The sequence below is a fragment of the Ambystoma mexicanum genome, chromosome 3q (genome assembly GCF_040938575.1).
Source record: "Ambystoma mexicanum isolate Mex_15411 chromosome 3q, UKY_AmexF1_1, whole genome shotgun sequence".
NCBI lineage: Eukaryota > Metazoa > Chordata > Amphibia > Caudata > Ambystomatidae > Ambystoma > Ambystoma mexicanum.
The window spans coordinates 1,050,976,106-1,051,000,710 of NC_090926.1; the positions used below are offsets into that span (position 1 = coordinate 1,050,976,106).

General features: G+C 45.8%; 1 protein-coding gene across 1 annotated transcript in view; it reads left to right on the forward strand.

Moving 5' to 3' along the window:
• DNAH17 (dynein axonemal heavy chain 17) overlaps positions 1 to 24,605 on the forward strand; it is an 8,024,690-nt gene that overhangs the window by 7,517,688 nt on the left and 482,397 nt on the right. The window contains exons 74-75 of the mRNA XM_069655242.1: positions 10,895 to 11,086; positions 11,179 to 11,358. Coding sequence (XP_069511343.1) covers positions 10,895 to 11,086; positions 11,179 to 11,358 — 372 coding nt within the window. The remainder of the gene's footprint in view (positions 1 to 10,894; positions 11,087 to 11,178; positions 11,359 to 24,605) is intronic.

A 24,605-nucleotide genomic window follows, 5' to 3' on the forward strand; every position in this document is an offset into this window, starting at 1 on the left:
CTCAACTTTGCTCTTGCCCTTTGGCTAACAAACAATAACAGTTTGGTTTTGCTCCATTGAAGCAGAGCCAGTTTTCTGTTGTTCATCGTTCTATGACACCATAGCTTGTAGTCAGGTTACTGGTGTCCGTCTCCTAATCCCCACTGAATTCCAGAATCAGCTGGGTGTCGTCTGCATAGTTGGTAAATGTGACCCCTTAAGATTCTAACAGACTGCAAAGAGGTCTCATATGCAGATTAAAAAAGTGTTGGTGAAATGCAGGTTCCCTGTGGGACGCCACAAAACATGGGGCCGAATGGGAGGAGGCACTTTCCCAAGAAACAGAAGATTGTCTGCCAGACAGGAAAGATTTGATCCAACTCATGGCTTGTGGGGCACAGGTCCCTGTGCCTGATAGTGTATCAATTAAGTGGTCGTGAACCAGCAGATCAAAAGCTGTGGACAAGATTAGACGGACCAGAAACCCATTCTTTCCTTGGTCCGCTAGTTCCAGTATATTGGTCTGTAATTCAAGGAGGGCTGTCTACGTACTATGGTCTGTTCTAAACCCAGATTCTTTATTATGGTACATAGATGCTGACTCAAGGTAGGCTTGGAGTTGTTTTGTAGCCACTTTATCTAGAATCTTCAGCAAAAAGTTTGTATTGGTTATGGGCCTCAAATCTTTTGCGTCATTGGGGTTCAGGCCTGTTTTCTTCACCAGGGGGGAATGGTAACAATCTTTATTTTATATGGGACTGAGGTGTGATCGAAAGAGGAGTTAACCAGTCTGGAGAAATAATTGACAAACTCCTTACCGTTCTCCAGGATACGTTCACTGGAATGATGTTCTCAGAGCACAAGGTAGGGTGCATTTCGGACAGTATGGACTCCATCTCAATGTTATTTATATGTGTGAAGACAACGTTTGGTTGTTCGTTCTTTCTATTTTTTATTTTTTATTGCCTTTTTTATGGTTAAACATTATAGAAAAACCTTTTACCATTACTAACATTTGCAAATAAAATCCACATGTTTCAAATTGATCCGTTGTTGCATAAAAACATATATTCATCTGCACTACATTAAAGCTGTTTACTTAGTTACTGCGTCAATCTGTTTGAATATTATATCCAGCAGTTGAGTTAATGCCAGAGTTTTTGTAACTCTGTCTCTCTCCACCAGTATTTGCCACCACTCTTCTACTGGCCCTGGGCCATAAATAGTTATCACTTCTTTCATCAGTATATTTCTCAAATCCAGTGTTGCTGGAAAATTCATTACCAGATGCGTAATGATTCCGTTGTGGATTCCACTTGACATAGTCTACATGATGATAGTCCTGGAGGGGCTTCTCTGTCCCTCAATGTTTCTCTGGTAGGAAAAAGATTGAAATGAAATCTCATGAACTTCTCTCTATGATACCAATATGGAAAAAGTTGGAGATACTTAGGCAAGGAGTTTAGGTTTCTTGATTCTTGCATACGATTTGTTTCGTTGTCTCTCGTCCTGCATGAGAATCCAATCTCACATGTAAAGTTTCATTTTTATTTTATCCGGGTTGTTTAACAGTGTAGCTTCGGATTCCCCCAAATCCACTATTATAGCTTGACAAATGTCTTTCCATTCCAAGAGCATTGTTTCCCAAGTCCCTTATAGTGCCTTCTTTAGTGCCACAAATCATCTGTTAGACTGTAGAGTGCAAGGGATTTCTGTTACTATGGCTTTTAGTGATGTTAGGCCCATCTGCATGCGAGTTGCTTGAATAGGAGGGATTTTTGGTAGATGAAATACTTTCTTCCAAAAGAGACCTTTTATCTTAGCCCAATTTTCAGCCTTAGAAGTGAAGGAAGATTCAGCTCCATATGTTAGGATGGGTATCACATTCATCCTATGAAAGGAAATAAGGGGTATTAATGAGAATCCACAGAATCTATGAAGCAGGATTGTGCCTTGTCCTGCTAAACTGTTTGCTTTCCTCCTCAGGGATTCTAGTCTCGGTGTATCACATTTGCTTTTATTCAGGCAAACGCCAAGGTATGTGAAAGATTTTACTACTGGGATTTTTTCACCCAGCAAATACCATACCTTGATTTTTTTCCCTTTGTCCCAAAGCGTCACCAAATTGCATTATCCTTGATTTCTTAGGATGTATTATTAGGCCATTCAGATTTATAAAGTTTTACAAGGCGGTCAATTGCCTCTGATGGCCAATTTACGTTTGGTCCACCAGGACGATATCGTCGCCATATAATAATCGACCAACTCCCATGTTTGCTATTTTTAGCGGAAAGCATCGAATCCCATCAAACGCTTGATGTTTATCAAATAGAAACAAGTTAAATAACTCGGTTGCTAGGGGCAGCCTTGTTTTAGCCCAATGTTTGTTGGAATATCTTGCGTTACTGATCCAGAGGCATTCTTCTGTATTCTCATCGTTGTCTCAGAATATAGATCGGCAGCCCCACTGTTCAAGTTTGTTGCATAGCTTCGGGCGTGAGACCATATTGAAGGCATGCATTAGATCTAGGAACACAATGTAGATTTTATGATCTTTCTTCCTTTCTACTCGGGCCTTCAAGATATTCATAATGAAGATGGTAAGCGATGTTCCAATGCCTTTTGCAAAATCCAGATTGCCATACGTCCCTGTGGCCAGATGTAACAGTCCACTTCACCAAGGACTTCAAGATTAACGAAGCAAATTTTTTTTCAGCAACATCCAGCAACGCGATAGGCCGCTAGTTACCTGGCACCAACTTATCTCCCTTCTTAAATATGGGGATGATGATCGATGACTTCCATGATGTAGGAATCTTTTGTGATTTTATGATGTGTTGAAATAGAATTAGAAAGAATCTAGACCATTGATTTTAATCTTGCTTTAACATCCTGTTTGTCATCCCATCCGATCCCGGGGCTCGGGAGTTACTGCATCTTTTGATAATCTTGTATATAGACTGGAAGTCTATATTTAGACTATTACACTCCTTGTTGTCCATCGAGGTGGTCTTGTACTCCGTTGCTCTGAGTCAAAGAATTTGGCAAAGTGCTCCATCCATGCTGTTGCTGGGATGGAGTTCAACAACAGGGCTTTTTGGGGTTTATCTAGCTGATTGATGGTTGCCCAAATTTCATCGTTATTACAAGTGCGGATCTTTAGAAGCATCGCTTCAGCATCCTTTTGTAACCGAGATCTTTTGTGGAATTTTTGCCAATTTCGATACTGTTGTCTCAGTTTTTGAATTAATGATATGGCTTCAAATGAGTATTCTTGTTTTAAACCATGAATTTTGCGATTCACGTTGTTTTTTTTCCCTGACTGTGGTGTCATAGACATGGCGGTGACACATCGCCAATATTAGGCTTTCTGTTAGGCCTGTGATTTTATGTTTCTCAATTTTCAGCCTATTCAGACCAGGGGCGAGTCCCACATTTTGCAAATATGGATCCCTCTCCAACTGTTCAACAGGATCGCAGAAATACTTAGTAAGTTATGATCACTCGTAGGCATAGTTTCTACTGTCATGGATCATACTTTTCCCAACATGTTCCATGAGATGCAATGCAACTATAATCAAAGTTATGACCTCATTGCTTTCCATTTCTATACAAGTCAATCCTCTTCTTTCTGAAGCAGTTACCATAGCAAGATCATCTTCAATTAATAATCCATTGTTATCCAGACAGATACAATTTAAGTCACTGCATAAGATAAACCGCAGATCTTAACATATGGCTCTTTTAGAGTCAATGGGTCTCATTACGACCCTGGCGGTACGGGGTTAACGGCGCCGTAAAAGGTGCCAGTGCCATTTACCCCGTACCGCCTCATTACGAGTTCCCCTCGCGGGACCCAGGAAGTAACGCCTGGTCAAACCAGGCATGCTTACCGGGTCCCGCGAGGGGAAGAGGGAGCAAACAATGGGCCATCTCGTAATAGCCCGTTGTTTGCTCCCTCTCCCATTCTTATTTCAGCCCTATGGGGGCTGAAATGGGAATGGGGAAGGACCGGGTCCTTGGAGGGAGGAATTACCGGGCCTTCCGAACTCGGAATGGCCCGGTAATTCCTCATTCTGTGGACCCGGACCCAGACACGATTTCGGCTGCAGCCATGTCGCCAATAGCGGCATGGCTACCCCTGAAGTCGTAATGAGGCCCTATCAATTCTGCCACCTGGTCTGTAAAGTTCAAGCAATCCAGATTTGCAGGAATCCAATATAGATTAAGTAAAATCAAAATCTTCTCCTTCTTTCTCTTACTTGTCGTTACCCTACCCACTAGTAACTGAATGTATGGGTTCGGCGATTGTTCTTCTGAGAGGCTGAATTCAAGCTTGGTATGAATTGCTATTATAAGGCCTGACATCTGTCTACCTTTGGGGCCCTTCAAGGCTGGGCTGAGAAAAACTGTGTGGCCATCCAGCGTGGGTGGTTCTCGTTGCCACGTCTCCTGGAGACATATGATGTCATAAGATCCCATATTATGGCCTCCTGCCACAAATAAATGTGTAAAACTTCTAGTCTTCCAACTTGCCAATTTAGGGGTTAATTCTCCCGAGAGCCAACGCCCTATATGGACTTTATCTTCAGCCAGAAGACTTGCCAACCATTTCTAATTTTCGGTGGTTCCCTCTGTTTCCTTTTGTTTCTTAATCATAGGATGATGAGCCGCTCTCCCCTCCTTTCCGCTGGCATTCCGTCTGGAAGATCTATGTCTATTTGGTTCCCCTTTCTTTCACCCTTACGTATCTACATGGGTTAATTTGGGACGGAGATGTTGTTTTATAATCCCTTTTTTGGATTCTTGGTTCTACCAAATGAAATCCCAAAGGTCTCAGATCGAAAGCTTCGTCTTTTAGGAGTTGCCTGATCAAGGGTGTCGATGGATATAGTACCCCACTATCAGTTCTTTCTTCTTCAAGAAACTCTACTATGGCCAAGTCATCTGATGCCAGCAATCTTAGGCTCGGAACGTGATGAAACAATTAACATTTGCTCTGTTCATTATCAAACCATCATCAACCGGGAGCATTCTTTCCAATAGCAATCCATCTTGAAGTTAGTCTTCTCTTGTTCTCACCTTGACCACTTCTGTCTAGATGATTTTTTACATAAGGATTTCCTTTCTTTCAGACTTCCGGGTTAGGTCTTGGTTTCAATGGGAGAAGTTTTAAAGGGGATGTAATATATTCTTCCTCTTGGTCCGGGTGACGATTTATTTTCTCCACGACAGGTGATCATTTTGTTCTTCCCTGTTCGATTACCTATTTGATTTGGGCACCTCTTTCTCCTTCATTTTGCAGCTTTCCTTTATATTACTTGCGTTGTTAGTCATGGAGGGGGCTGCTTTAAGCAGTGAAGTATGAGCTCACATTCTAATCCCATTTCCTCGTGTGGGAATCCTCAGTGATGTGTTGTTATCTAATTATGGTGAATTAGCATTTAACTTTCTGGTGAGATTGATGTTGTTAACCCACAAAAACTAATTCTTATTCCTCACTAGATCCACCCCATCTTCCTGCCTACTCGCACATGGATTTCTTTGATGTATTGCTCTTTTTAGCAATCTGGGTCTTGGTTCTACTTCTTCACTTCCCTCATTCTTGTCTCTCATAGAGGTCACCTCTTCCTCCTGCCAACTCACACAAGAATGTATTTGGTGTTTTGCTCGTTATAGCGATCTATATATTGATTCTGCTTCTTCACTTCCCTTTGTTAGATGAGGTCTTGGGGCCTCTTATCCCAGTCCGGTTTCTGGTGTTGGTTCATGGATTAATTTTTATCTAAGGAGCTCAATTCGTCCACAGGGTTATCGTGTTCTTGTGTCTCATTTTCGTCATCAGAAAAATGATCAGACACTGAATTTGTCGATAGATCCAACAAATCAATAGAGGCTGATTCGTCTTTATCACCCTCATTCTCTACTGGATGTGTTTCTTGGACTCCTTGGTCCTTTGTTTGTTCTCGGTAGTATTCCTCACAAGTCAATCATTTTGACCCAATCTTATATATTGTATTGGAGCTTGTGGCAGGGTGATGTTCTGAATGAAGGACCGGCTCCCATTCAATTTAATTTTGAGACTGATGGCAGATTCTGTTAATGACTTTTTCTTATCCAGAGTCAATTTCCCTTTGTGTTCATTCTCGCTGTGATCTTTCTTCCCTAAGCCATTCACACCATTTGTCTTTGATTTAGTTTGGTTTGTTTTGGCTTTTGCAAAGATTGAGCATATCTTTTGTGAGCCTTTGCTCACTGCCTCAGGGTCATTTATTTTCTCTGTGTCCGGTCTTAAAATTGGTGGTTCTCGGTTCACATTTTGATCATCCAGCTACAATGCAGAATTTGGATCTTGAGCCTCGACTCAAAATGTATCATTCTTTTCTTTGATGGCTTTCGTCGGTTGTAAGGGGATCTCCTAATCGGTGGTATTGGTCTTGCTTTCTTCATTTGTACAGGAGGGGTTCCTTTCTTCCAGATGTTGCTCACAGGTTTTATTAGAGCTCTCATTGAACACCTCTAAGTCCAAGCTAGCTACACTGTGAGGGCCAGTGTTAGAAACCACTGGATCAGGGTGTTGCAAATTCATCATGTCAAACGTTCTTGACGCTATCTTGTTTTGTTTTTCCTGGATTATTGGATCTAAAATTGTGTGGAGTAAAACTTTTGACTTAGCTGTTTCTAAGTCGTTTTGAATTCCTATGGCGAAACCTTCGATGAATATAAATTTGGAAGGTAACATTGCCAACATGGTGGTTTAGTCTTTGAGTTGGTCCCCAATGTGTTCATACAGTTTCATGAACGGGGCCATTATTGCTGTTAGAGATTCAGTCGTCATGTCCTTGTGTTTCTCTAGTTGTTGCTTTGTTGGATCATTCGGACATATATCCTTACCAGTTTGGGTGGAGAATGACTGTGTTCGATCCTTTGTTTGTTCCCCACACTCACTCGAGTCTTCTCCTGAGGCCATTCTCGCTCTTTTCAATTGGCCACTTTGATTTACCTGAACAGAGAGATGAAGCTGTGAATTACTAAGCATTCCAGCGGTTTCCTGTCTTGTTTTTGGGCCCTCAGGCCGTAATTGTTGGTTAAGAATGGGCCTTACTGTGAATGGATGCATTTGTAAATTTGATTTGCGGGAGTTAGTAGGATGGTTTTTTGTGGAACAGCCACCCACTTGTCCTACCGCCAAGGTGCTTTCCAATAGTAGCTGATCAGGAATCTCACACAAGACATTACTCTTGGTTGCCTTGCTGGTGTAGATAAATGTAGTTGATCTCGATAGAAGAAGCAATGGCTGTTAAAACTGTTCTTGTTAGCCCAGAAGGTTTCCATATATTTTGTTCTGGTTGGTGAAATGTGAACTTAGTCAGGTGCCCTTCAATATCAGGTTGTTTCATATTTGCCGCAATCTTATGAGAGGAGCCTCCTTTTTCAGCGCTCTGCAATGTATTTGAAAATGGCCCCCACCGTTAATTTGTTGTCATTGTTACTGTTTTAGATACCACATCTTGGGGGCCATCTTCACAGAGTTTCTTCTACTGTGTCCCCCCCTCTGATTCTCTTTCTGTATGGGCAATGCAACCACCTCAGGGCCATCAGTCACCATCCCCAAGTTTTGGGCGTCAGCCATGGTAGTGGACGTAATCTGTGAATCGCCGTCCTCCAAGATTAATGCCGAATTCCTGTGTTCCAATGTAGCTTCTAGTTCAGTGACAAGTGGCACGGTTGCATCTAAGCATACTATGTTGTCCGTGTTATGTTGATGATCATTAATGGGCAGCACAGTGATATCCTTGTTCTTTATAATAGCGATGTACATGTCCCGTATACCCGAAGGTATCAGTGCGTTATTGTTATCAATGTTAGTGTTTGCCATGCTGTCTATATATAGACCCGGGCTTGCCCCGATCAAAACATTAATGGTGAACGGTTGGGATGAACTTGCGGCAGTCACATGCTGGATGTCTGTCGTCTCCCCACTTGGCTCACCTCATATTGTGTTCCTGGTGCTGTCTCAGTCGACGACAGTCTGGCTTTGGATGCCGGCGCACGTTGGGAGGCAGTAGAGGCAGGTTCTTCCAATGGAGTCTGTGCGACCAGCATTTTTCTTTCAGCCCCATGCATCAGTGTTGGTTGCCGCAGGCTAGGCCATCCATGCCCTCCTGCCCAGAATGTCTTTATTGCAAAAAACTCGACAAACAACTCTGTGTTGCGTGCTGTTTCTTAAGCAGTCTCCTCCTCTTCCTCACAATACGACTATAAAAAGACTGGAAGCACGCAGGAAAGGCTCTGGCTGGACTGCCTTGCAAAAACTCAGCAAAAAACTCTAAGCTTTTAAAGAGACCAAGACAGGGTAGGGGGCATAGAGAAATATGACTAAAAAATATGACTCAGAGGGGATTCAGAGGGGATGGGCTAACAATCAATAGTGTGATCCAGCATAAATGTATGCACGTATGTTTGTTACCTCAAGAGTAACACATGTGAGTCTCTGAGATAATCACCAGTACATGTTATGCACGTAATGTCACTGGGGAAGCTCTGACCAAAGCAGAAAAAAGTCACCCCGCACTTAACTGACCACACCACTCATTCGGCCCGGTGCTTCGCCCAGACTTTTGCTGTTGCTCAAATCAGTCGCTTCACCCACATTTGACAGCCACGTTTGGCAGCCGCTCCAAAAGTTACTCCCTCCAGGCTGCGGCACGGCGGCGGCTAGTGGTTCACCTTTCCTCATGCCACCATAGATTAAAGCAGCGTATACACACAGCTCACCGCTAGCCGATTTAGTCGAATCCAGCTCAGCTCCGCGGCTCCAACACAACATGTCAAGCCGCACTAGTCTGTCTCAGTCTCTCGCTCTAGCCACTTACAACACACAGTTGTTCGATCTGCTATTTACAGACATCGGCCAACAGGGCCTGCTTATTTAGGCAATTGCCTAAATCTTTTTCAATGTTGTCCCATTCTGTTTTGATTTTATTCACAAAGGCCACTTGGACATCATCACAGTCTTTATCTGTAGGGTGGCTAGATTGTCCTTAGGCTTCTCTAGAAGCTTCAGGATCTCAAATAGTTTTTTGGTGTTGTTCTTGGCTCTGGTGATTTCTTTATTAAAGAAGTGCTTTTTTGCTATAGTGATTTTGGCTTTATAGCTTGTCTCCAATGCCTTCCATTTTCCCCTATTTGGGGCGGAAGTGTGTGTTAACCATGAGTATTCTGCACTTCTCTTTAGTTTTTTGAAGCATAATAGTTCATAAGTGAATTATTTTTTGTGATTTCATACTCTTAAGTTAAGGGTTTTCACTTTCTTAAAGTTACAGTTATACACAACCATAGCAGGGTTTAGGGACATTTTCAATTATACAATGGGTGGACCATATGCTTGGGGTAGTGCTCTTCATATCTGCATCAAGGTTTCTAGTAATCCCCCAATCTAAGATATTTCCGGAGATTGTGGTGGGTTCACTGTTCGCCAATTTACATCCCAGTTCCAGGAGTGCTTTTTCTAATGAGACGGCTTCTTTGTCTTTAGAATTGTGAAGCCATCGGGTTAAATCACTTACTACCATCGTGGAGCAATTTACGCCATTATTGGTTTTTACAATTTGTAGTAGATCTTTGCTAAAGTGGGTCATATCCTGGGGGGACCAATATACCAGCGTAAGGTTAAAACTGCTACATGGGGAGGGGGTGAGTTTTAAGTGTAGTACCTTGCAGTCATCGCAGGTACTCATGCTTTCAAAAAAGTGAAAGCATTTTTTTGGTGATAACTGCTGACCCCACCTCCATAACCTGTGGTTCAATTTGCGTGAATAATGAAATATCCTTCCGGGATCGCCAAAGCCATGGTTGAACCATTGGCATCAGTTAACCAAGTTTCAGTCAAACAGAAGATGTCATGGGGAAATCATGGCTATCTAAAGCATGTTTATTTAAGGATCTTGTGTTTAACAGTGCAATTTTTATTTTCCGTCCATCATGTTCAGGCGACTGCCCAATATGAGGGATTTTCTTGGTGCGGTTTCTAGGTCAAAGATTTAATTTGAGTGTTTGAGGATCTTACCGCTCTGTGAGTCAGGGGACGCTTCGGTGAGCGGTGTTGGGTCTTTTGCGCTGATTAGATGTAGTTCAATTTTCCCTGATGTACTAATGGGTATATCTTGTGGACACAAGTCTTTCCCTGCCTCAATGCGGCTATTGGCAGGAGAGGGAAGGGTGACATTTAGTTTCAATGGCAAGTCTCGCTGTTTTTTGAGCTGCCAGGAACAGGGTAAAGTCGGGATGTGAACCCATGCCTGAACATTGCTTCTTCTAATATAGCGGCCGAGATCAGATGTTAACATTCTGTATTCACTTCAGTGTTGAGTCCCAGTGTATCATGACGTTCCAACGACGCCGTACAATGACCGACGAAGACTGGCTTGTCACTGAAGTGCCGGCGCTGAAGCACCTGACGTTTTAATTAGTAGAACAATGGCAAGCTGAGAAATGTGGTTCCTGGCTGTCCAGGAAACTACACTCAAGATTGTGAACATGTAAATGAGAGTGCTTATCTCTCTGCTTTAACAATAAGTACAAATGTGCAAAATCAACCTTCAAATCTACAGCTGTTAAACAATTATAATCTAGCTATGCTTTTACAGAGAATATTGTGAGTAGCAGTTGAAACTGTCAACCCAGCACTGGCTGGTTATGGTGAGAAACAGGTAAATCAGTGGAACCCCCCCAGCGCTGCGACACCTGAATGCAAACTGAAAATACAATGTAAGAAAATGTCTGGCATGAAATAAACAGTCAGGCCGTATTGGCTGTGGATAAATTAGATAAAAGATCTAATGACTGAGATTGATTTGAGAATGATTAAGTATATATCACCATTTGAGTAATTTCTCATTGCCCTTTTTTGTAGGATACTTTGGAGATGTGTGTTAGAGAATCTGAATTCAAGGTCATCTTGTTTGCCCTATGCTATTTTCATGCTGTGGTTGCTGAGAGACGTAAATTTGGAGCTCAAGGGTGGAACAGATCCTATCCTTTTAATAATGGTGATTTAACAATATCCGTCAATGTGCTCTTCAATTATCTTGAAGCCAACAGTAAGGTAAACCAGTTTTAATTTGGAAACATGTTTTCATCTCATGCCTGATGTGCATTTCCATATGTTGTCCTTCACTGACTGTTGTTTCTCCCTAGGTTCCATTCGATGATCTGCGCTATCTTTTTGGTGAAATAATGTACGGGGGGCATATCACTGATGACTGGGACCGCCGGTTATGTAGAACCTATCTGGCTGAGTACATACGTCCAGAGATGTTGGAGGGAGACATGCCAATAGCACCAGGTTTTCCGCTTCCTCCGAACTCCGACTACAAGGTCAGAAGGGTTAAGAAATAGACTGAGAAATAATACAGCCTTTTTTACAATACAACAATTCAATTAATTCAACTAACTACAGCTTGGATATCACAAAACCCCCACCAGGAGCTCAAACAGCTTCTTATATAAATTAACTGTTGGAAAGAACACACAGAACAAGAACCCGACATCCAGGTTACGTTTCATTGTGACCTGTTATTTTTATAACAAGGATTCCCAAATCCTCCAGTTATCGGCTGCTGCTCTAGTTTGCCCACATCTGCTATTCCCCTACCTACACCAGTCACCCTTCCAACCTTCTCATGCATTATATGCATTATAGAACTCTTTAGTGATATGGTGGGCCATTACGAGGTAGGGGGTAAACATGCCGCTATTACCTTACCGGGTCTGGGTTCCTTGAATGAGCAATTACCGGGCCATTCCGACCTTGGAGGGCTCGGTAATTTCTCATTCAAGGAACCCGGACTCGGTTCATCGCCATTCCCAATCGAGCCCCCATAGGGCTCAATGGAAATGGGGAGGGTGCTAACAACCGGCCCGTTAATAACGGGCCGGTTGTTAGCACCCTGGTCTGCTCGCAGGACCCGCTAAGGGTGCCTGGTACAACCAGGTGTCCTTATCGGGTTCCCACGAGCAGACTCGTAATGAGGCGGTAATGGTTGACGGCTCCAGCACCTTTACCTGCACCGTTAACCCCTTAACGCCTCACTCGTAATGACCCTCATGGTCTCTAAAACAAATATTTACTATGATTCTTGGAGAATGTTATTTTGCACTTTCAATGTGTAGCCCATGATGTCACAAACTGTCGGTCCGCATCTCAAAATGATTTGAAACCTTTGGAATATTAAGTACCTTAAACAAACAAACAAGAACCAATGAAGCTTATGCGTTGCCAAAAACAACAAAATTTGTATCTTGTGCTAAAATTGGTGTTCAGTTTTATTATTGTCAATGTAGTATGGTTACGATATATGCACAATAAAAGTGGTCACTGTGACAGATTGCAATTTGTGACGGTAACAATTATGCAGGTAAATCTGTTTCTGAAAGGGAGGCCTACATGACAGACTTGATTCATAAAAGCCCTATGCCAACCGCATAGTGCAGCTATGTACCTTTGCTGTACCCGTCTACTGACATCTGCAGCTACTGTTGTCCAGTGTGCAGGGCAGGTTAAAAGGTCAAAAGTGCATCACTAACAGCTGCTGCAACCCAAGGTCAACAAAGGTAAAGGTAGCATTTTAACATCTGCACCTCTGACATAAATATTTGTCTGCGTTAATCGTCTGGTGGCAGGTCAAATTAAAAACAAACCATGTTATGTTTCAATGGATTGCCTTTCTCCCGCAGATTCCTAATCAGATATCCCATTCCAGCTACAGCTGCATTGACAGGGGGCATAGTGGACCTCGACTCAACCGTCAATCATCGATCCCTTGGGCGTCAAACATATGCTGTGTCAGTACACCCCGTACCAAAGTTCCTTTTTTCTGCACGCTCAGCAGGCTGCTCATGAGGAACACTGTGATCCTTCGATCATTCGATATTCACCTGATTTTTTTTGTCAATTTTTTCTCTCATCACTAGCGACCATGTCCACACCGTGGATAACAGACTTGAAGCACTGCTTCGATTGCAACTCGAAGATGTCAGTGACTGACCCGAATGATATATGTGCGTGGTGCCTCGGCACGGGTCATGACACCGAGAGTTGCTCATCTTGCAGCAAGATGAATCCAAAGTCTTTAAGTCTTTGCGGGAGGGGGTGGCGAAGCTCACCGTAGGCTGAATGCCATTCAAGTCACCGGTGCGGTCAGCCTTTCGGTCCTCGGAGGCCAAAACAGAGGGACCCACTCCTGAGAAGGAAGGTAGGCCCCGGCGGAAGGCCAGAAAACTATCCGATTTGCATAGCCACTCGTCATCTTCCTCTCATAAAAAGAGGAGGCGTCTCTGACACTGACGCAACTCCAACTCCTCGTCAGAACGCGATAAAAGCCGTTGGCAGGGCTGATGTACAGAGCAGAATGGAAAGACTTTAAGTCCCAGATGTTGGAGATGTTCAAAAAGGCAGGTGTGGGTGCGGACGAGCCCCTGATACAGAAAGCCCTGGTACATCTTTCTGTGTCTTGGTGATTCGAGCCCCAGCGTATCATCGATTTTAATGCCATCAGCGTCATGGGAGCATTTGGGCTTGGTGCCAACCAAACCTGTTCGGGCTCTGACACCGGGACCTTCCTGCTTACTTCAGGCTCTGATTGTTCTTGACGTTCCATCTGCATCCAAGGCCTTGTCAGCACCGCCCGCAAAACTATTGACGTTGACTGCTAAACCATCGACATTGACCGCTGTCGAGTGGTCTTCCGTTTTGATGTCTAGGTCCAACTTCTTTGGCTCAATGGTAGACATCTTCGGCTCTGATGATGAAAATCAGGGCGATATCGACCCCATTTACTCAGGGGCTTGTGGTATTGATTACTCTACTGACCAAGCAGACCTGATGGCCCTGTCCGAGGGACTGCAGGACGGCAGCTGGTTAGATACATCCCCAGATGTCAAAATGCATCACACCCACTCCACATGTAGGGCTCTTGTTGACAGAGTAGTGGATACCTTGGAGTTAAATACTGTAGCTTTTCCTGTCCAAGGATACGACCTCACAGACATTCTCGATGAGGATCCTGCCTCAGAAAGGGCTATGCCTTTCAATCCGGCTATCGCTGACCACATTGCCTCCTTATGGCAATGTCCCATCACCATTCCTCCGCTCAATTCAGGCCTGACTAAAAAATATAAGCCGGCAAGAGGAGAATCTGCATTTCTCTCCTCTCACCCCATGCCGGATGGTTTGGTCGTACAGGCAACCACAATGTTCACCAGGGCCGCCACTTACACCATGAACTTGCAAACTGATAGGGAGGGAAAGAAAGTAGATGCCCTTGTGAAGAAGATTTTCTCACCCGGGAGCATGGCATTGAAGGTGACAAATGTCTCCTGTGGCTACGCTAAGTACCCTTTTGGATTGTGGAACGCTGTTGAGCAGGTTGTCCAGTACATCCCTGAATGGGAGAGGCAGAAGGGTTTCTTGCAGTTGGATGATGGAAAAGAGGTAGCTAGACAGTCTTTGCAGACTGGCCTGGACGTGGCAGGCCATGTTGGCTGGTCAATGGGATCGGCTATGGTTCTTAGGATGCAAGCCTACATGCACTGTTCGGGGTTCTCTCCCAATGTCCAGAGTACGTTGCTCAACATTGCTTTCGATGGAGAGAATCTCTTCAGCCTGAAGGCCAGTGACTCTTTGGAAAATGTCAAGGAGTCCAATCTTGCTGCAAAGTCGCTTAGCCTAGCTGTGCAGCAACTGGCCAAACCTGCCTTAAGTTTCCCTTTGAGGGACAGAGGCTACAGGTGCTCCGTCCCCTACGGCAGGAAGGCTTACCTCTCATGAGCCAGGGAGGGGCAGGGGTGTTTCCCGCACTCTGGAAGGGGCATGGGGCCTCTAGACACCAGCATATGGCAGCAGAAGCAACTGGGACGGCTCTGTCCTTAAAGCTGCTTCGATTTCTCCTCCCACAGATCTTTGGTCGGAGGACTGCTGACCGAGCTTTGGACCCAGTGGCAGGAGATTACCTCTGACGCCTGGGCTCTGCAGCATGTGCAGTGGGGTTATTGTCTGCCCTTCATAAGAAAACTTCTGGACAGACCCCCAGCACCTCCTTGCCAATTGGCAACAGGAGCTCAAGGACAAACTGTGAGCCCTGCTGTTGAAGGGTGCCGTCCCATCTTTGACCACAGGGCTTTGAAAAAATTCCTGAGCAAAGACAAATTCAAGATGGTGACGTTGAGGTAAATTATCCACGCTCTCGAGTTACCGGACTGGCAGGTGTCCAATGATCTTCAGGATGCTTACTTTCATGTGCTGATATATCAGAAGCATGGGAAGTTTGTGAGTTTCCTAGATTGGGCCATGCACCATGAGTTCAAGGTGCTTCTCTATGGGTTGACCTCCGCACTGAGGGTCTTCACCAAGCTCATGATGGTAGTCGCAGCTCACCTCAGGAGATCCGGCCGCCATTTATTCCCATACCTGGAGGACTGGCTGATCCAAGGGAAGTTGGAAAAGCAGGTCTTGTCCCATCTCTGGGACACCTGTTCACTACTCCACAGGCTGGGCTTCTCCCTGAACTTGCAGAAGTCCCACACAATACCAGTTCAGAGGCTCCAGTTCATCGGGGAGTCCTAGACACTTGAAAGGGAAAGCTTTCTGACTCCTGTGGATAGAGTTGCCAGCATTGCACAGATGGTACAACTGTTCCAGGACCACGACACCTTATCAACGGCTTTCTTCCTCAACCTCTTAGGTATCATGGCCTCCTATATTTTTCTGGTGCCAGAGGCCAGGCTACAGATGCGATCTTTGCAATGCCTCCTGCGAGGTCAGTGGTCCCAGTACTTCGGCACCTTGAGGGATGTTCTCTGGGTGTCCGGGTCCGTGGTCAATTACCTTTCTTGGTAGGCCAGCAGCAGCAACATGCTAGTGGATGAACACTTCTGGCCTCCGTGGCCTCAGGTCCGAGTGGTCACGGATGTGTCCCTGAAAATATGGTGCTCACTGCAAGGACATGTTGGTGAGCAGCCTTTGGTCAGCAATGGAACCCAAGTGGCACATCAACCGGCTGGATTTGCGAGCCATCAGTTTAGCCTTGAAGGTGTTTTCACCTTCTCTGATGGGGAAGTATGTCCTGAACTTGACGGACAATACGGTGGCCATGCACTACCCGAACAAGCAAGGTAGGGTGCGCTCCCTCCCCCTGTGCAGAGAAGTGATTCAGCTGTGCTTCTGATTACAGGAGAACCAGATTTCGGTCTCAGCATTTCAGAACAGTTTGGTGGATGCTCTGAGCAGGCAGAGCCTGGTTTCACACAAGTGGGATGTGTTCCAGGAAGTCCTAGAGGAGGTCTTCCCTCTTGCTGGGGTACCCTAATGGTGGATCTGTTTGCCATGGAGTCCAACAAGAAGTGCAAGCAGTTTTGACCAAGGGAATTCCCAGCAAACGGCACGCTAAGGGATTCATTTCTGGTCGATTGGACATTTCCTCTCCACTGCGGCTTCCCTTTGATTCCCATCATCCCGTGGGGTCTCAGGAAGTTGAGGAGGTTTTGAGCAACCTTGATCTTGATCGCCCGAGATTGGGTAAGGAGGACTCGTATCTCCTAACCGAGTTGGAAGGTCCGGCGCTCCAACCAAACCTGGTATCCCTCAACCTACATGGGTGGCTCTTGAGAGGATGAGATATGATAACTGGGACCTCTCTGATGAGCTACTCAAGGTGCTGCTGCCTGCACTCAGACTGTCCACAAGATCTCTGTACGCATGCAGGTGGAGAAGATTTGAGGCGTGGTGCAGGGAACGCAAGATTGATGCTATTTCTTGCCCCACCTTTACCTTCTGTCACTGTCCTCTTCAGGCCTTCATGTCACCACAGTCAAAAGGTACTTGGCAGCTTTGTCTGTGTTCTAAAGGTCTGCAGACCAAGGATCTTTATTCACAATTCCAGTTATAGTCCAGTTGCTGAAGGGCCTTGTGAATGTTTCCGCCTATTCCCGTTGTTGTCCATGTTTGGGATATGAACATGCTCCTCGCATTCCTTATGTTATTTTATGTTATGTTACTTGCCATTTATATAGCGCCTTATGTATCATTGGCATGATCTCAAAGCGCTGTTAGGTTGAACGCCCCCAGGAACCATAGTTCAAGTCAGTAGAGAGAGAGAGAGAGTCATAAGGTGCGTGGGTGCACTGGATATGTGTGCAGCCGGTGTCGCAGTTGCATGATAGCTGCTTAGGTGTGGTGGTTGGGAGGTCAGGTATATGTGTTCATTCTGTGGGGTTGTCACCCAGACTGGTTTCTGGCTGCATTAGCCCTGAGGAGACGCTTAAACTAGTGATGTGTGCTCAGCTAGCTGAGTTAATTAGGATGATGTGGAGTATGTGGCGGGTGTTAGTATGAGAACAGTTATACCGAATGTGTCATAGTATTACTGTGTTCTAGTTGAGTGGTGGTGTATAGGAGAGAGTAAGCGTTGTAGTGTGATATGGTGGTTATCAGTAAGACGCTTGAGATCGAGCATTCCATCGGTACCATCTATTCTATCCATTTTATATGCTCTGTCTGTTCGTTCCACTTCGTCTGTTCATCCATTTCGTCTGTTTCATCCATGTAATCTACGAGTCCTTCCATCCATTCTATCTGCTCATACTCATTCCTTCATCCACATGATCTACTCAATCCATTCCGTAAGCCCATTTCATCCCTCCCATCTGTTTAATGTGTTCTATCTGTTCAATCCTTGCTATTCATTTGATCTGCTCTGTGTGTTCCATCCACTCTATCCTCCCCATCCGTTCCATCCACTCCATCCACTCCATCCGTTCCATCCACTCCATCTGTGGTAACTGTGGTACTACCAACTGTGTTTCTTAAGGCTCTCTCCAGATCCCCACCACTTGGGAGTACCTTTTGTTTTACTAACTGTATGACCCCCCCCCCCCCGGCACACCCCATTAGGCTCTCTTCTCCCCCAGCCTGCAAGAGGTGTTGTACGGTTGTGAGTCACTGGTTTCTCTTCCTGTGTTTCCCTGGTGTGTCTTCCCTATTGTTATGACCTTGCGCCACCCTTCGCACATCCTGCGTTGTTGGCACTGGGCTTTGGGCTCCCCGACCTACCTCCTTCACACCCTCCATGGTGCTTTCGGTTTCTCCCATCTTCTCTAACTGTTACTTTATCTCCTATCCTATCCTTCTCATCAAATCTTTAAGGAAGCATCTCACCAAGTCTGGAAGGAAGAGGTTTAAAAAGGGACATCCTGGTTGCAAACCCTGGCCTCCCCGTTGCATATACCCACATCAGGGCTTCCTCCAGACAGACTCACAGCGACAACCTCTGTCATTCCCTCACTGGACCTCTGGGCCCCTCACATGGTCTCGGCTCTCTCTCTCCCATCTCCTCCTCTCCCATTAATGGTGACACTCGGTGGGAGGTCCTCTTTGCCTTCTTCCATTCCTCCAAGAGCATCATTAATGTCTACCTGAATCTTGGTCCAGTGCCTTCAGCACAATCTCCTCCTTTTTGACCCACGTCTTATCAACTTCCTTACTTCTCCCGCTACTCCTACTAGCACCTCTGTGGCACCTCAGCCACCTCCTTCTTCCACGTCCTATCTGGCACCTTCCTCCTCCTCTTCCTCCTCCTCCTCCTCCCTGGCTACCTTGCCACTACCTGCTTTCCCTTTTGCCCATTCTCAGGCACCTCTACCATTTCCGCCGGATGTACCTCAAGCCTGTACCCCTCCCCGGAAGTCTTTCAAATGTGGCAACCTGCTGTCGTTGCCACTCTCGCTCCGCTGTCAAACACTCTTCTGACATCTGCCACCTCCCTGAAGAGCTGGACCTGGATGTCCTTGCTTTCACTGAGACACAACCACCTCTGTCACAAGTCTTGACACTCTCATCCCCGATGGCTCCAAGATCCTCTCCTTACCCAGAACCAACCGACCTGGAAGAGCAGTAGCTCTCATCTTTACGGAGTGGGTCGCTACATCTGCCATGCCTACTCCTCCTTGGAATGTCTGGTCTTCTCTCTCTCTCTCTCTCTCTCTCTCTCTCTCCCGCTCTCTCTCTCGCACTCTTTCTTTCTCTCTCTCTCTCTCTCTCTCTCTTTCTCTCTCACTCTCTCTCTCTCTCTCTCTCTCCCCCTCTCTTTACCCTTCTCCCCCCCAATACACACTGCCGAACATACCTTGGATGTGCTCATCTCTTAAGTCTGCCTAGGACACACTCGTGGTAGCAGTTTACTTTTAAAGTATTTTTACTTATTTTTGATGGACCATACTGTGTTTGGCCCGAGACTGTGGCCATTGCCAAAAATGGCTTTGCCATAAAGTCTTTTCTTCTGTCCCTTTGCCTTCCCCCAGGTCGAGAGACCCGGGGACTCCTTATTTGGGTATGCGCCTCCCGTGAAACCCGCATCTTTCGCGGGCTCCTGCAGGTCACGTGTGCTAATGCCCAGGAAGAGGGTTGGGAATGCCTGGTCCCAATACACACTACTGGTGCCAGTACGACTGGAACCACCGTGGGCCACGATTGGGCCGCACCTGGCGTGCATCCAAGAGAGAAGATCTTCCGTTAGCTATGCCAGATTTGAGCACGAAATGAATCTTGGATAAGAGAAGGGGCTCTGAATCCAATCCAGGTCGATCAACTGAAGTTCACACAAACTACAGAAGGAGCCAAGTATCCTGAAAAGAAATCGCAGACCTGTGGAATCGCCGGAGACATGCTGGAAGATTTGGCATCCTAACCCCGCTGTTGTCCAGTCGGACCCCTGCTTTTGTGTCGAACCAAGAAGGCCTGCAAGGGTGCTTTGACCCTTTGGAGTAATGGGACCAACTACTCACAGCACCTCCTGCTTAACCTTGTAAAGAGCCTCTTCGGAAGTGTCCCTGGGCCATCAAGCGAATTGACCGGCTCGAACCCGGGGTATCGTATAGGAGGGTTACCGTCCCGAGTTGAAACTTAGGACTTTGGGAATCACTTACTTGTGGTCCTAGCCCCTCTGGGTCGTGATTTATGATAGTGCGCCAGGCTGTGAGCATTTGGAGTGCCTGTATCACCCCGCTGTGGTAACAGTCGCTTTAAGTGTCTGCAGACATGCCCCCTTGTGCCCTGAGACTTGCTGCATTGGAACGTTCTTTGTTTCTTCTTCGAATCAGAGAAAAGGCTACTGTCCTGCCATGGATGATCATCCCGTCCCACAGCCACTGAGCCGGAGTGACGTGTAACTGCAGGGGTTAAACCTACAAACAACCTGGACTAGACTGGCAAAGTTTGGCCCGGACTGTGTTGATGGTCGGCGAATGCTTGCATCAATTAATTGTGCCTCCCCCCTCCCGCCCTGCACATCCACTTGTTTTTACACACGAGATTCTCTAAAAAGATACTCACCTTATCTGGGCTAAACTGTGCTACCCAGCTTGTACCGAACTCCAATGGTCGGTCAACCTGCAAGGGTAGACCCTCCTCGAATATTAGGGCTATGTTCTTCATCACCTCAACACCCTTCCTGATCTGCAACAGTTCCCTGGAGAGGACCCGCTTTCACTCTTACGCATGACCATGCGTTGTTAACACACTACTGTACTTTGGAACACAAGGCTCCCCACTTCGCAGGGCTAGACTGCATAAGCTAGGGATCGACTTAAGAAATGCCACATGTGATAATTGTGTTTTACGTTGTTTATGGCAGCTCCATTTCGGCCATTACATTCTTGCTCGCTGCGGTTGTTAACACTGAGAAACGCTTTTTTGGTTGCCACCACTTCAGTCAGGCAGGTCAGCGAATTGCAGGCCCTTTCTTGCAAACAACCATTTCTTTGCTTTTTTTATGTAAAAGTATCTCTTAAAGTGAGGCTGAGTTCTTGCCTAAGATGGTGTCAGAATTCTATCTTTCAAATGGATTGTGTCCTCCCACATATCCCTCATCTTTGATATATTTGATATCCAGCTTCAGCAGCTTTGGAATTTTGTTTCAGCAGAGTGTGCTTTGCGTCGATGCAGTCGACTCGATGTCCCTCGAGGGCCTCTGTCTCGAGGATGATGTCATTGAAGGTACATATGGCACGCGCAGCGTCCATTGGCTTCAGTTCAGTTTTTGTGAGTAAGCTTCCAGAAACTATGGCATGCTTCTATTGTTCTATTTGCGATAATGTCTTCTTCCTCGACACCTACTACCCCGAAGACTGGTTTCAAGAAGTGTTGAGACTGCAATTCTAACATGTCGATAACCGACCCACATCGAGTTTCTCTGTGGTGTCTTGTTGTGGAGCATAAGACCTCAGCCTGCTCCAAATGCCAGTCAATGACCGGAAAAGACCTGAAGGAGCAAAATGGGAAATTGGCGGTAGTTAAGAACCCCAAAAAATCCCCATTGACTACTTCGTTGAAGAAACCTTATTTGGGCGAGCCAAGAGGCAGCTCTCCACTAAAGAAGAAGGTTAAAAGATCCAGGTCAAGGAGTGGCTCCCACCACTCCTCATCCTCATCGAGGAAATCGAAAAAGAAGCACCATAGGTTGCTTTCTTCGATTTTTTCATCAGACACCTCCCCTGAGAGGGTATCTTGTCCCACTAAATACTCCACTCCTGCTGAATGGGAAGCATTTAGATCTGAAATGCTAAAAATATTTGAAAAACAAAGACCCTCGGCAAGCCATGCTCCTACCGCGCCTTCCAAAGAAACCGGTATGGAAAGGGCTTGAGCCAAAACCCATTCGCCTTCGAGCCCGGGATGAAGGCCAGATCCTCATCGAGAGCCATAAATCATTGCAGGATCCTTCGAGCCGTAAGTCAATACATAAATTGAGATCGAGGTCATTGACGCCATTGACGCCAGCTGCGCCATCGATGCCAGCTGCATCTTTGTCGCCAGCGGTGCCATCAACACCAGCCATGTCATCTAAACCAATGGCACCATAGAAGCCCAAAAAGATTTTGACGACTTCTCGAGCGTCAAGTTCACAATTTCTAAAGCCTTCGATGCCTATTCCAGACAAAACTTATATTCCTTTATCCAGGAAGGTTTATTTCAAATCTCTCACCTCAATTTATGAGGAAAATGAGCCATCATATGAATATGCACCATTTGGCCTTCAATATGGTACACCAAATGTGCCTGGGAGCTTTATTACAGAAGAATCTAGATTGAAAGATCTATATGAAAATTTGCAAACAGCCAGTGGGGTAGTGTCATGATAAGCTTCTAGGCGCTTGCAGTAACCTGCACTTGCACTAACCTACTGAGCTATCTTAAGTATATTAGAGCTTATTCGAAGCGTGGAGGAAAATGCTGAAATCAGCCAGGCCTCTCGAACTGGGTGAGCCCACATGCTTGTAAGGGGTTAACTGCAAAGGACCTTCATGAAGACATAAACATCTAGCCTTTTGCGAGAAGCACTACGCAGCCCTTGGGAGCCAGGTACAGCTTTGCACGGCTTTGCTCGTCTTCGCTCTGCGAGTCAAGTGCACTGATAACGCAGAAATGCCAGACCTTTCCCAAAACAACGTGCAGAAAGCCTGGGAGCCAAGACTGACTGTTTCCAGTCTTGTAACTTTCCAGGCCAAAACATGTTTACTGCCCGGAAGGATGAGCCCTAAAGCTTCTCGAAGAGCTGGTACGTCAGAGTGATTGACGTGAAGCCCCTAATAAGAGAACTATACCTGGGCCAGTAAGGGAGGGACTCATCCTGGGCTGTTTGGTGAAACGCGCTCACAAAGAGGAACCGCGCCTGGGCAACCAGCTGTGCACTATCTGGGCCGAGACTCCTAGCATCACATCCCCGCTTTGGTGTAGGACTGCGGGGGCCTTGGCCAGTCCTCCCCTCCTCTCTCGAAGAGTGCCGGGCACCTGTAGCGGCGAGGGTCTCGGGCGTGATCTGACCTGATCATCTACATTTTTCTAGGAGCATAAGATAAATAATTGCATATTCATCTGTGACTGATAATTAGCATTATTCAGCTTGCACTTTTATTCCCATATTATTGTAAAATTGCTGCTTAGTTCTCATTAGACATTGTAGAAATAATTGCAAGCACCATATATTCTGTGTGATTGGGTTTCTTCCAGACTGAGTTCATTGTGCTTCGTATAAACTTACTTGTGTGGGAAGGTGATTAGGAGTGATTATAGCACCAAGGGCTGGCCCCAAGGGAGGGTGCAGGATTCCCCTTTTCACTACAGGTAGACACTTCACCAGAGCTGGAATTTGGTAGACCTGATACTGGTGAGTATGCAGATGCTTCATATAGACATCTGATGATATCTAATGACTAAAGTTGCTTCATATAGACATCTAATGATATCTAATGACTAAAGTTCTCTAAGCCTCCGCTCCCCTTTTGGGCAAGATGATCTAACGGACATCCTTGATAAGGGTCTGCAAATGTATACTATTTTGCCATTTCATATCGCTCTCCAAAAAAGGTGGCAGCAATTTGGGAAACACCAGAGACTAATCCGTCGGTAAACAAAAACCTGACTAAAAAATACTGTAGTGACTCCAACTATTTATCAAAACAGCGCACTCCAGAGGGTCTGGTGGTTTAGGCAGCTACTGCAACTTCAAAGCAGGCAGTTTATCCAACTATCACTCCAGATAGGGATGACAAGAGAGTAGATGGAAGGGCAAGGACTGTATTTTCTGTAGGGAGCATGACCCTTAAATCAGCCAACTCTACATGTGCGCTAGCAAAATTCTCATTCTCATTCACTCTATGGGACTGTATTTTCATGGTGGCAGAGCACATTCCTGAGGGGGCGGAAAGAGACAGGTTCTTGGCTATTGTTGGAGACAGCAAGGAAGCCATGTGTGGCTCTCTTCAGTTGGGTCTGGATTCTGCTGACAGCATCAGCAGAACCATGGCAACAAGCTGATTTGCGTGGTTGAGGAAGTCAGGATTTGTGCCGTATGTGCAGTCCAGACTCCTCAACATACCTTTTGACAGGTCTCACCTTTTTGGCAACAAGGCTGATGAAAGCCTTGAGAAGTTGCAGACCTCGAAGTCAGCAGCCAGTTCCTTAGGTGGCAGTATTAGGCAGCCTCAATCTTTTTGCCCTAGTGCCAGGCTTGGAGGGGTAGATCTTTTCACTACTGCTCCCCAGTTGGAAGAACAAGAAGAATGGCTGGTCAAAGAGGCCAAAGAAGACTCCATCTTGGTGGACGAGGGAGAGGTGCGAATCCCGCTCAAGCAGGGGCATCCTTACCAAAAGACACTGCATCAGCCGTGTCAAAACCTCTCTGAGGTCTTGAGTCACAAAACATCAGTGGGAGGCAGGCTGTCTCAGCATCTGAAAGAATGGCGAACATTACTTCAGAAGCTTTGGCATTGGAAACGATAGCCCAAGGTTACTGCCTTTGCTTCATTCCTTGTGCAGGAAATGTACCTGGATGATTAGATGATCAGTGCACGTTCTTTCAGAAAAAAAGTCCTGGATCATCTTAACGTCACCTGCCACTCTCTTCACAGACTGGGCTTCTCCCTCAATTACAAGAAGTCCCAAATGACACCTTCTTAAAAGCTCCAGTTCATTGGGGCTGTACTGGATACATCCTTGGGAAAGAACTTGCCACCCGAGGTGAGGGCTCAAGACATTCTGCAGATGGTCTCCAAATTTCAGACTGCTGAGCGTC